The 12861-nt window shown below is 46.8% G+C and overlaps 1 protein-coding gene across 1 annotated transcript in view; it reads left to right on the top strand.

Annotated features, from left to right (window-relative positions):
- The window catches only part of Prp8 (pre-mRNA processing factor 8), a 218037-nt gene that overhangs the window by 92713 nt on the left and 112463 nt on the right, over positions 1 to 12861 (top strand). Inside the window, exons 12-13 of the mRNA XM_037433717.2 lie at positions 5241 to 5450; positions 6886 to 7002. Coding sequence (XP_037289614.1) covers positions 5241 to 5450; positions 6886 to 7002 — 327 coding nt within the window. The remainder of the gene's footprint in view (positions 1 to 5240; positions 5451 to 6885; positions 7003 to 12861) is intronic.

Below are 12861 nucleotides of genomic sequence, written 5' to 3'. Positions count from 1 at the left end.
TCCGCCGGCGGAAAATGGATAATTCATCTCTATAAGCTACGACAGCAAAGGGCTCATAATGCTTTTAATCTGGTTCTGTGAACTACACTCAAGTTAGTCGGGATGCTTAGCAGGAAGGGCTATATATACCGAACATGTGGCCTCAAGGACATGCGACAAAGGATGCTAAATCACAGAGGCCATATATTAAAAGCTTGTGTTTCTTCTTGAAATATCAATAGATGGTGATAAGACAGAAACCTTTCGGTGAAGCTAGCTGTCTCATTTTTCATGCTGCATAACTACTGGCGAGACATACGACTTTTCCTCAAGGTTGCTTAAGTCTGACAAATTGCCGAAAAAATTATCAAGAGGATTTAGTTATACGCAGGTCCGGCACAAAAGTTTAAGAAATAAGTACGTAAACAAAAGGGGAACTGAATGCACAGCTAACCCAGAACACTTACCGTATTTACGTGCATAATTTGCGCCCTCACATAATTTGCGCACCCCTAATATTTTGCCAGCTTTCAAAAAAAAAAAAAAAAAAAAAATTGCTCGCATATTTCGCGCTCCCCAACTCGCTCTAGCCAGCTCGCCTGCGTGCGCGCCTTTGAATGAGCGCAGTCAAACAGGCTATGAGTGCGAAGTCTTTTCTTCTGAGGACTTCCTCCGAAATATAATATAGGGTTCCTAGAACACCGCACCCGAACAAAAACCTGTTGACGGGTCACCGGAACTGCTCGAGCGTTTGTCCCCCCTATCTCCCAATCTCTACCACCGCGGCGGATGGAGAGCTGGTTGCGGTTCATAAACCGTTTAGCTCTTCCCCGACTTGCCTTGAATTGTGCCTGAGGGATTTCCATGTGGCGAGCGATGTTAAGGGCTTTTTCGCGTATCATATCAGTCAATACGGCGTAGCCGTTCCTTCGAGTATCAATGACATATTTGAGAAGTTCCCCTTCCAGTTCTGGATATTTGCGCTTCTTCCCGTGAAAGGCTTTTCGGCTCCGGTCGGTAGCAGTGACGGCATCTTTCTGCTTCTTCCAGTAAGACACGCTCTTTTCAACTACATCGTACTTGCTTCCAGCTTCTCGCTTGCCGTGCTCCTCGGCATATTCAATCACTTGCAGTTTAAATCCTGCAGTGAATGACCTCAAATGCTGGCCCATCATTTCTCACCTGCGCTGGCTGAAAGACACCGATTCGACGAAAACGTATTTACTCAATGCGACTGATGCACCACACACAGTAAAAATGGAACAACCCTGTCCGCAATGGCACAACGGCGGAAGTGAAAAAACTGGCCACGCCATCTGGCCACAATTGAGCTAACTGCACCTTTATGGCGGAACTTTCTTAATTTTTTCTATTTTTTTAATGTCTCTCTCCGAAGTAGGAGTGCGACCCTGACACGAAGGTGGCCCTTACACTAGTATATACGGTAACGCCACTGCACACGCGCTTTCAGACAGCCAAGGACAGCTTGGCAAGTACACAGTACTGCTCTCAATGATTCGCAACACTTTATTGCCTGTGGTAACACCATAACGTCGTACAACCCCCACTGCGAAGGCGGCGGAAAAGCAAAAGAGGATTCTCCATGCCATAGGCGAAAACACAACACAAAGGGTGTCGCATGTCTCCACGAGCGAAAAGGCCCACGGCAACACGCTGCAGAAGGATGCGGTTCTTGGCGACTATGCCGCGCACTTATAGTGACTACAGGGCCCGATCTCTTGAGCGTGGGCACACTCTGCTCGCGTTGGCTTGAATAGGTACGGCTTAACGTAGTATCACCACGTGTGAACCCACTGCACCGCTCTTTGGTCTTGCATTTGGAAGGGGCAACGAAAGGTACCGTAATTACTCGAATCTAACGTGCACCTTTTTTCCGGTTAAGCAAGTTCATAAGTCGCATGCACGTTAGAATAGAGCACGAACAAAAATATTACGGTCAATCTATTGCCATCGGCAAATCCAAAATGGCTGCCCCCTACGTGCGTCGGCATGGCGTGTCGGCCATTTCTGCCTATGTGTTTCCCATGTGCGGCACTTCGTACGTGTGCTGAGGAGTTCGTCATCTAGTAGTGCATTAGCATCGACGGCGTGGAAGGGCCGACTCCAAAAACTCGAGTGCACCACGATGCCGCTTTTAAAAGAAAAGTCATCGCGTGTGCAGAAACGGATGGAAATCGGGCCGCATCGCGGTCGTTCGGAGTTCCCGAAACGTGCGTGCGGGACCGGCGGAAACAAAAGCAGAAGATTGTCGACAGCAAAGCTTCACGCAAAGGCTTCAGTGGACCACAGCAGGGTCGGTTTATGCAAATAAAGAGCTGCTCGGCGAGTATGTGCTTGAGCAGGGAGCAGCACAGCGGCCCGTGACGACAGAACTGCTCCAAGTGCGGGCTATGCAATTAGTCTTAGAAAAAGGTCTAACGCGGAGCCAGTTTAAAGCGAGCAGGTGCTGGCTAACTAACTTTATGAAGAAGAAAGGCTTTTCCCTCCGAAGGGGAACATGCATATGCGAAAAGTTTTGCGGTGGAGTACGATGAAAAGCTTCACAGTTTTCAGAGGTTCGTCCTAAACTTGCGGCGCAACAACGGCTATCTGCTTGGGCAATTCGGGAATGCCGATCAGGCGCCTCTTTACTTCGACATGCCTGGCACCACAACCGTCGAGAAGAAGGGTGCGAAGCAAGTTCGCGTGCTGACACCGGTCCACGGTAAAACTACAGTGACGGCAATGCTCTGTTACACGTCAGATGGGCAGAAGCTTCGCCCATACCTCATATTTAAATGGAAGACGCTCCCGAAAGGAGTCGTTTTTTCGAGTGGTGTGATCGTGCGGGCCAGCGAGAAAAATGGGTGCGCGTTGCAATCGATGTCTTACGTTTTCTTTTTTTTTTTTTCGCGGTGTAAATCGGGTGCGCGTTACAATCGAAGGCGCGGTAGAATCGAGTAAATACGGTAAGCGGTCACCGCTGGCGCAAGGCACCTTTGGTGAACTCAGACCGAACAAGCCCCAAGAACAAAGGAGCTGACAGACGGTAAAGGAAGACACTGTCCAGAGAGATTCTCATTGCCGCTGCGTGTCCGAAACGTCGCACAAGACTTGAGCGCGGTGCCACAGTCGACATCCAGTTCCGGGTGAGAGAGGTCGATGTTACTCCCGCTGTCGCAGCACCAACGGATTGCTGAGGAGGGGAGAGTTATGTTTGGACAAGTTTACAGCAGTAATGGGCGAAAAAAGCCCGCACAATGGGGACGGGCAAGCTTCAAGCTGGAGGCGCATGCCACTGTTACTGCTCGTCATCAAACTATGCATAGCTGGCGACCACGTCAGATGCCTATGGCACACGCGAAAGATATCCCATGCCGTCGCCGGGCCACCGGGCGTGCCTAAATCCAGCGGGACAAAAAAGAGGGGGGGGTGGGGGTAGCTGTTTGAAAATCGCTTGGCCTTGCTCTAACCTGTGCAGAATGCCACTTAAGCCACCTTTTTCGCAATACACCGATGTGGCCCGCGGAAAAGCGTTTTAAGATTTGGAATAGGCTGTCGATATTAGCCAAGGGACACAGCACTCTTTGTTCAGTTGCTGATGCATGTGTACGCCGCCTGTTGCAAGTGCTAATATGGTTGCTGACATCTAAAAAAAGTCGCTGGCAACCATTTGTTATTGTCACGAACTTATCTCGGGAGCGCTTGTATAGGATGGAACTGAGAGAGTCGGGAGACGGGCCTGCCAAAAACAAACACACTTTATAACCCAAAAGAGAAAAGGCAAGAAATCAAAAGGAAAATGAAACCAACACTAGCAGACACAAAATTACCCCAATAACAGCACAAGCAAAACAGTCTGCAAACCAGTCTATATCTGTTCTTAGCCCTAGCCACTGCTCCTAATCGAATATGGCATCTCAACAATCAAACGATCTTACAGTTCACGTTGGCTTCTCTTCTCTTCGTTGCCTTGTCGAGCTTTGTCAAGTACATAGTTGACTTTCTCCTCAAGTTCCTACTGTTGCCATTGGTTGGTCCCGCCGAACGAACCGCTCGTCGTCGCCGATGTACCGGACTTCATTATCTTCGGCCTCGCTAGGCTTGACTTAGCCTCATCATGGACTCCCTTGATGGCAAGTCCGCTCTGCTGACTAGGCTTAGCCTCGTCATGGACTCCCATGATGGCAAGTCTGCTCTGCTGACTGGTGTGGGCTGTTGTCGTTCTGCCGCTAAGTGGGAGAGCTGCAAGTCGACCAGGAACTGCTGTGCAAGGGTGTGGCAAGTTGGGGCAACCTCACTCAAAACCTCTGAGGTCAACGGCCACTCCCCGGGCCTGCCGTGCTGACACCCCTCAGATCCGGGTGGCTATATTGCTTCCGTCGCGGTAGCGACACCCGTTCGCCACGTCTTTGCAGCTCGGCGTCCCAATGCACCGTACCAGCTCATCCTCTGGGATTCTTTCTCCCGGCTTGGGTCGTGTGCCATGAGCCTTTTCTCGACCGATCTCTTGCGTTAATGTGGCTGGTGAGCGTGCTCCTGGGTGACTTTTTTTCTCCTCGCGCACCGTCGCCACGCTTCCACGCTTGGCACGGGCTTCGTGCCTTGTGCCTCTCCTTTATTCTTGGCAGTTAGCCCTGTATGACACTTCTGCAGTCCTCAATAATCAAAACTATGTGCCATTTTTGGTTTTTGCCACCCCTAGTCCTCAGTATTATGAATTCGCCAAATCTCAAGATCGCCAGCTTGGCAGATCCACGTTTGAATCCCCAGGGTCTGTCGAAGGATTCGACAGGCATGACAGATGCTAATGTGGACTTCATAATTGTTTGGTTAGTGGGGTGGTTCAAAATACTACATTTGTGAAAAAGCAGTGCTCATATTCCCTCTGCATGATTTAAGAATTGTTGAATGGTTTGAACATACTTTTTTCTTTAATATAAGCCCTCTTTTTCGCACTGCTTCCAATTCGGTCTTTCGTGATAAAAAGTCAATGTTTTTTCTCTGTAACCTGCTCCAAACTTGCATTTTAGTACTCTAATAGTAATGTTTTGCTGCCCTAAGAATTGCTCCAAGTTCAATTTTGGCTGTTGCACCCCCGAGACGCGGTTCGCAGCACTGCCATCGGTCGCACACCAGGCCAATAGGAAGCTATACTCACACAGCTCAGACATTCAACAGGTGATGGTCACAGTTATCAGAAACTTGTACCTGTGATTTTTCACAGTCCTAATCCACTAGTGATGGTTCCGCTTTTTCAGGGCCCTGTCGGCAAAGGACCGGGCTGCGGATTCTGGGCGCCTGGTTGGCGTGTGTGGCTGTTCTTCATGCGAGGCATCACCCCTCTGCTCGAGCGCTGGCTGGGTAACCTGCTGTCTCGCCAGTTTGAGGGGCGTCATTCTAAAGGAGTGGCCAAGACTGTCACCAAGCAGCGTGTGGAAAGCCACTTTGATCTGGAGCTCAGGGCATCGGTGAGTGCCCATGTTGCTGGGTGTCTCACGAAAGAAGGGCTCGTTTTCTTTGTGAAGCACAATGAGTGCTTAGTATTTACATGCGTAATTCTCATGCTTTTTTTTTGTAAAAAAAACCAATGAAAAATTGGTGGAGTGAGAATTACACAAGGAAAATTTTCTGTGAAAACTTAGAGTGCTAAGAAAAAAAAGGATGAAAAAAAAACGAAGCGGCCGCAAATCGTGGTACTTACGCGAGCAACGAACTACAAGCTTTGAGAAGTACTAATGAAGACTTAACAATAAGACCACAGGTTCAACACAAAGAAAGATTTATTTGCAAGCACTAAGACCACTAGCAAAGAGTGTCTCCAAGCTTTTTGCGCAAAGACCCTTGACGTAATTAAGAAGTGACGTTTCAACCTGTGAATATTTCCCAGTTCCCTTTTAGGCCCACAGCAGGCCTGACGCAAGCACTACACTTGTCTACTCTGAAGCACCCGCTGGCGGCCTTGCTAGAGGTTTTTAGTGCGTTCTTCAACATCTGGCGAGACTTGAAGAAGGACCCAGTGGTCAAGATTGAGGACGGGAGACCTTCCACTCCTTTTCATGCCACTCAACACAACGTCAAAAGTGCAACTGCTTGGCGTGGGCGTAACCCAGGCGTTTAGATTTGAAATAGGTGCTACATGTTGAAGCGTTTGCTGATAGCTGTAGTCAACTCTCTGTGTAGGGTTTCCCTGTATTCAGCTGTGGAGATGATGAATACTTTGTCGGCGTAGGTAGCAGCTAGATGTGTGCGAAACTGTTTTCGCAAGGTTGACTTCATCGACGTTCGACCCAATGCCGAGCCTGAAGCTTCCGAACAGGACCACTCCGGCGGCAATTCGTGGCAGCACGTCGGCGATTCCATAGAGAAGCCAGGAAATCTGCGGGTATGATTTCTTTACGGCTGATCACGGTGTGAACTGACTCACACTGCGGAACTGTGCACAGATGAGGCCATTGTGAATGAAGGGCTTGGCAAGAGCGATTTGGAGCAAGCGGATGATGATGACGACGAAACTTTGGAGCTAGTGCCCACAAGAGTACCTGTATCAATTGGCTACATTATTAGCCTCAGGCAGCTTGTATATGCCAAGGGCCTTGTTGAAGAGCATGCTGCCGTTTTAAGTAAACTCAAGTTGACCCCAATTGCTTCTGCTCTTTAAAACAAAATAAGTGCTTTACGAACTTTTCCGGGGAAAAAAAAAAAAAACTTGTGTTTTCACTTGCAACTGTTTCAAAGCTGTTTCATTTACTACGAACTTAGGGATACAGTGAATAGATGCTGGGCCACGCTCAGGTTCATTATAATTAGGCTTGACTATATCGGAGCTATGATGCTAACGGAGCATATAGGTTAGGAGAAGCTTGTATCCAGTGCTGTGCTAACCATTCTTACGCTTGATTACAGGTGATGCATGACATTCTGGACATGATGCCGGAGGGCATCAAGCAGAACAAAGCCCGTACAATTCTGCAGCATCTCTCCGAGGCCTGGCGCTGTTGGAAGGCTAACATCCCTTGGAAGGTAGGTGGGATCATTAGTAAGCAATTCACTCATTTGTGTGTACCCTAGTAAAAAAAATATTTCAATACAATCTACTTAAAGGAGGCCACAAATGAGAAAGGTACTAATCAGAAAATTTTATTCTAGTACAAAAGCCCATCGTAACTAGCTGTAATACAAGTACCAGTCAAGTTTTACACGTGTAACAAATCAGAAAGTCTGGTATGTTGTTTATTTATGCCGTTGATACTATTGGGGATTACAGGAAAGGCATGTTCATTTGTTACAATATAACAAATAGCGAAAATTCAATTACACCTACAAAAACAAAGAACTGCCCTAATAAAAGTACATGCTAATACAGAAAAATAAAAGGTGATAATTCTCTAACTTTAGTATTGTACTTTCATCATTTGTTAAAGCATCGAGACGATGCCTTTTTCTGAGGGGGGCAATACCACATTCCTTCCTCAAGTTTGTTATTGCCCTGTTACACTACGGTCAGCGCAAACCGTGCCTGCAGTGTTCGAGAATCTTCGAGACTGTGGTAGATTGTTTTGGTAATATCACGCCCACTTCGCGAACATTAAAGATTATTCTGGAACCTACGTGGCTGCTAGCAATAATGCTAGAATATTCGTTGGCACTTGTATAAAAGTAGATGCGCGTCACTGCTAGTGAGTTGATCAGCAGCCGACGCTCTGTTTATCGTTATTAGTGCCCATGTGACCTTCAGTTTCCCGGCCACAAATTCGGCCGAATAAACAATTTCATCTGAACATCGAGTTTGCTGCCTTCGTCCATGTCAAGACCCTGTGACAATATCATCCGTGGTGGCTGGAAAACCATTCGTAAAACACCGAATCACAGCACAGCTTATGATGTAGTCTGTCTGGAACAACCTTGAAATTTATTGCATCGCAAATTTGGATCAACCGTAGTCCTATAATTTGAGATTCTATTATATAATAATTATAGTATTGTCAGGCAGGTGTGTGACAGTTTCTATCTGATTGAGTTTTTTAGACGTGTAACGCTTTTACTGCACTTGACACATTAGGTACTATTATTACCATATGGTCATGCATTTCCTGACGAAACATTTTAATTTATGTAGCATTAGAAAGCCTGTCCAGCTTACCAGTAATATGCCTTGTGATAGCTTAGGGTACCCCTTACAGATAACAGATAACATGTGCCTGAAGTTTTCTGTGTTAATTGGGGAGGTGCTAAAACAGCTGCGCAATAGTGGTTCTGCATTTCACCACGTCGGCATGCAGCGCACCTTCGGGTAAACAGATTTTGTTTTTGTTACAGTGGACTCCCAATAAACGAAACTCACTTAAACAAAAACGCCTCATTAACGGAACTAAACGGGCGCATATGGCTGGATTTCTATCTGTTGCGCAGTAAAATTCATCAGTTACTGTAATTACTCGAATCTAACGCGCACTTTTTTTCCGGTTAAGCGAGTTCATAAATCGCATGCGCGTTAGAATCGAGTATGGAAAAAAAAATGAATACGGTTATAATATTGCCATCGGCATTTCCAAAATGGCCGTCCCTTACGTGCGTCGGCATGGCGCGTCAGCCATTTCTGCCTATGTGTTTCCTATGTGCGGCACATCGTACGTGTGCTTAGGAGTTCGTCATCTTGTAGTGCATTAGCATCGACGGCATGGAAGGACTGACTCAAAAAACTCTACGAGTGCACCGTGATGCCGCTTTTAAAAGTAATCGCGTGTGCTGAAACGGACGGAAATCGGGTCGCATCGCTGTAGTTCGGAGTTCCCGAAATGTGCGTGCGGGCCTGGCGGAAATAAAAGCAGAAGATTGTCGACAGCAAAGATAAAGGCTTCAGTGGACCACAGCAGGATCGGTTTCCGCAAATTGAAGAGCTGCTCGGCGAGTATGTGATTGAGCGGTGAGCGGCACAGCGGCCTGTGACGACAGAACTGCTCCATGTGCAGGCTATGCAGTTAGCCTTAGAGAAAGGGCTAATGCGGAGCCAGTTTAAAGTGAGCAGGTGCTGGCTAACTAACTTTATGAAGAGGAAATGCTTTTCTTTCCGAAGGCGAACGAGCATATGCGAAAAGTTTCCGGAGGAGTACGATGAAAAGCTTCACAGTTTTCAGAGGTTCGTTCTAAACTTGCGGCACAACAACGGCTCCCTGCTTGGGCAAATCGGGAATGCCGATCAGACGCCTCTTTACTTCGACATGCCTGGCACCACAACCGTCGAAAAGGGGGCGAAGCAAGTTCGCGTGCTGACATCGGGCCACGGTAAAACTAGAGTGACGGCAATGCTCCGTTGCACGTCAGATAGGCACAAGCTTCCCCTGTACCTGATATTTAAACAGGAGACGCTCCTGAAAGGAGTCGTTTTCCCAAGTGGTGTGATCGTGCGGGCCAACGAGAAAATTGGGTGCGTGTTGCAATCGATGTCTTACTTTTTTTTTTTTCGTCGTGGAAATCGGGTGCGCGTTACAATCGAGGGCGCGGTAGAATCGAGTAAATGCGGTAATCGAAACAGTGCTCATTGGTCGCCTACGGTTAAACGGCATAAACTCTAAACTAAGCATAGACTCGTTCAGGCCAAAGGTAGTCTCACAACCATGGGAACACCTCGAGACAAGTCAATACAGTAGCCATTTTCACTTGCCCCGCCGCGGTGGTCTAGTGGCTAAGGTACTCGGCTGCTGACCCGCCGGTCGCGGGTTCGAATCCCGGCTGCGGCGGCTGCATTTCCGATGGAGGCGGAAATGTTGTAGGCCCGTGTGCTCGGATTTGGGTGCACGTTAAAGAACCCCAGGTGGTCGAAATTTCCGGAGCCCTGCACTACGGCGTCTCTCATAATCATATGGTGGTTTTGGGACGTTAAACCCCGCATATCAATCAATCAGCCATTTTCACTTGTGGTTGTGGGTGCCGAGTTGGTGAGTCAGTTGTGCGTCGGGCCTATTTGTGCAGCTAAGTGCAGTGGATCACGGCGTTATTTCAGCCAAATGGAAAGGAAGCCGTCGCACCATGCACTCTCGCTTGAAAAAAAGCTGTGAATTTTTCAGGAGCTCGATCGAAGCGGCCTGCCCAAGACGGAGGTGGCGAAAAAAATATGACGTCCCGAAATCGGCGCTGTCGCGGATCTGCAAAGATAGAGAAAAGATTGAAGGCGCAGTAAAGAACGGAACCTTTACATCTAAACGGATATGGATGCGAACGGCGCCTTATGAACAACTAGAAAAAGTTCTTTTTCTGTGGTTCGAGTGCGCATGGAGTTCCAATTTGCCCGTAAGTGGACTGATTCATAAGCCGACCGATCGCCATGCAAATGGGTGTTGAGAACTTCGTTCTAAGCGACAGATGGCTCAGCCACTTCAAAACTCACCGTGGCCCAGTCTTCAAAGCAATCTCAAGTGAGAGTGCTGCAGTCAACAGGGACATTTGCATCGACTGGCAACAGGGGTGGCATTAAGAAATTTTAATGAGCTTTGAGCCACGAAACATCTTCAACGTCGATGAGATGGGTCTTCTTTATAAGGCACATCCATCAAACACTCACCTTCAAAGGCGAAGCTTGTAGTGGAGGAAAACGCAGTAAAGATTGCATCACTGTGCTGGCGGGTGCAAACATAGCAGATGAGAAATTGAAGCTGTTGGTAATAGGAAAATCAAGGCACCCATGATGTTTCAAAAGCGTTCGACACCTTCCCGTTGTGTACCATGCGAACAGAAGAGGGCGGATGACCACGGCCATTTTCGAAAACTGGCTACGGGAGGAAGATTCAAGATTTACGAGGCAAGGCAGGAAGGTTGTCTTCATCGTGGATAATTGCCCAGCTCATGGTCAGGTTGAAAGACCCCAAGCCGTCACTCTGGAGTTCTTGCCAGCCAATGCAATGGCAGTGATCCAGCCGATGGATCAAGGGGTTATTCGGAACATTAAAGTTCATTACCGTAGACAATTGCTTCATCGAATGCTGCTTTGTGCAGACAGCGGGAAATGCTACAGCATAAAATAATTGGCAGCCATCCACGTTTTGGCTCGGGTATGGGAGCAAGTGAAGGCAACAACAATACACAGATGCTTTCATCATGCTGGCTTTCAAGTGCAAGAACCTGATGAGCGACCTGATGAAGAAGAAAGCCCTGCGAATGCCGACATTGAGGCATCGGCACCCTTTGACGCTGCAGGACTGCGAATCAATTAATGAAAATGTTCGTACCTGTCGTGAAAAGACTGTCGAGGAAATGATTGCCGAAGTGCAAGATGAAGATCAATCTTCTAGCGATGAATGTGATGACAATATCCAGTGCACCGGTGCCACTAGACCGATTAACTAAAGAGGCTGTTGAAGTTTTGCAGTGCTATTTTGAGCATGAGGCTTGTCCAGAATTTCTGGCTAGTTTGTCAGGCATGGGTGCGTACCTTGTAAAGAAACAACTCAAGCTTGCCAAATAAACCACCCTTCACTCCTTTTTTCTCCCACTCATGAGGTTTGTGCAAATTGAATAATGGTTTTGATTCACTAAATAAGTTTTGCCTAAATGGAATTTCTGATAAATGGAACAGTTTTATGGATCCCCTTCGAGTTCCGTTTAAGAGGAGTCGACTGTATTACCTAATTTTTCAATAGCGTGCCGCATATGATCCTCAAGACTTTGTGTACTATGGGATCTCGGATAAAAGTTTGGAACAGATTAAGCAATGTCTTCCTTGCGAACAAGTGTGTTATTTTATGTGTTACTATATGGTCACGCTACGCTTTTAGGTTCTGCATTTTGTTCTAGTTCGTTACATCGTTTTACCCTCCCTGTAGGGTGATTCCACGGCACTTGTGCGGCAATCAACTGTATGCCCAGGTTTACTATAAGGGATATAGCTAGAATGCTCTAAGAGAACAATAAATATGTATTGGCCTTCTACATTTACTATGAAGATGTCGCAGGTGAGAATTCCTGTTGTCTCATGTAAAAGTTGAGTGTAATAAAGAGTATCTCTTGAATTTCCAAATCGCAAAACTTTGATATGGTTATGAGGAACACTATAGTAATGGGCTCTGGAAATGTTGTCCCCTGAAGTTTTGTACACCTAAATCGTAGACAGCCTTATAGGCAGCTTAGAGCAGGTGCTAAACATGTGCTTACTGAAGGCCGTTGCAATGGTGGATGTGATTGTGATGACGATGAAGCAGAGTAGGAAGAAAAATGCGAGGGATAACCAATCCGATTATCTGCTCAGGTGTACGAGATGAAAGAATTGACGTGAAGTTACCATCAAGTGCACTGAAGAAGACGAAAGTTCCTCGCTCTAATGTGGTTACACGATACACTGCTTCACAGGAGACACTGACCAGGTGGATGCAAACGTAGGCACCTACTAGATTGCAACAATAGAGAAAAAAAAAAACCTACTGGATTGCAATTTCTCGAAAACAATGGTGGTGAGCGACATTTAATTCGCAAGGTAGCCATTAGTAACTTGTGGTGCTTATTTTTTTTTTATTTATTTAAAAATCCTTACAGGCCCCTTACAGGGCATTGAGTAAGGGGGTAATTGGTGAAGTTTTACAGATCACACAAAATTAATTCACGCGTTACAAAGCGTATCAGCACAATGAAAATATGACGCGGTTTGCAATATAAGTTGAAGTTAACAGGCGATAACAAGAAAAAAGAAAAGGCGATTTCATAGTGCACACACGCCAGTGGGAACCGAATACAGTCATTATAGCATATGAAGGCGACATCAACCAAAGATAGCCAGCTGGCTTTACCTCAACGACGTGCCGTAATTTGTTTATAAGTTTCAGAACATACACTAGAAAAAGCACCAAGAAACGCAGAACCTATGCCCATACACAGAAAACATTTCCAGTGTGC

The sequence above is a fragment of the Rhipicephalus microplus genome, chromosome 3 (assembly GCF_043290135.1).
Source record: "Rhipicephalus microplus isolate Deutch F79 chromosome 3, USDA_Rmic, whole genome shotgun sequence".
Classification (NCBI taxonomy): Eukaryota; Metazoa; Arthropoda; class Arachnida; order Ixodida; family Ixodidae; genus Rhipicephalus; species Rhipicephalus microplus.
The sequence above is the reverse complement of the archived record's forward strand: the minus strand, read 5'-3'. Positions and strand labels throughout refer to the sequence as shown.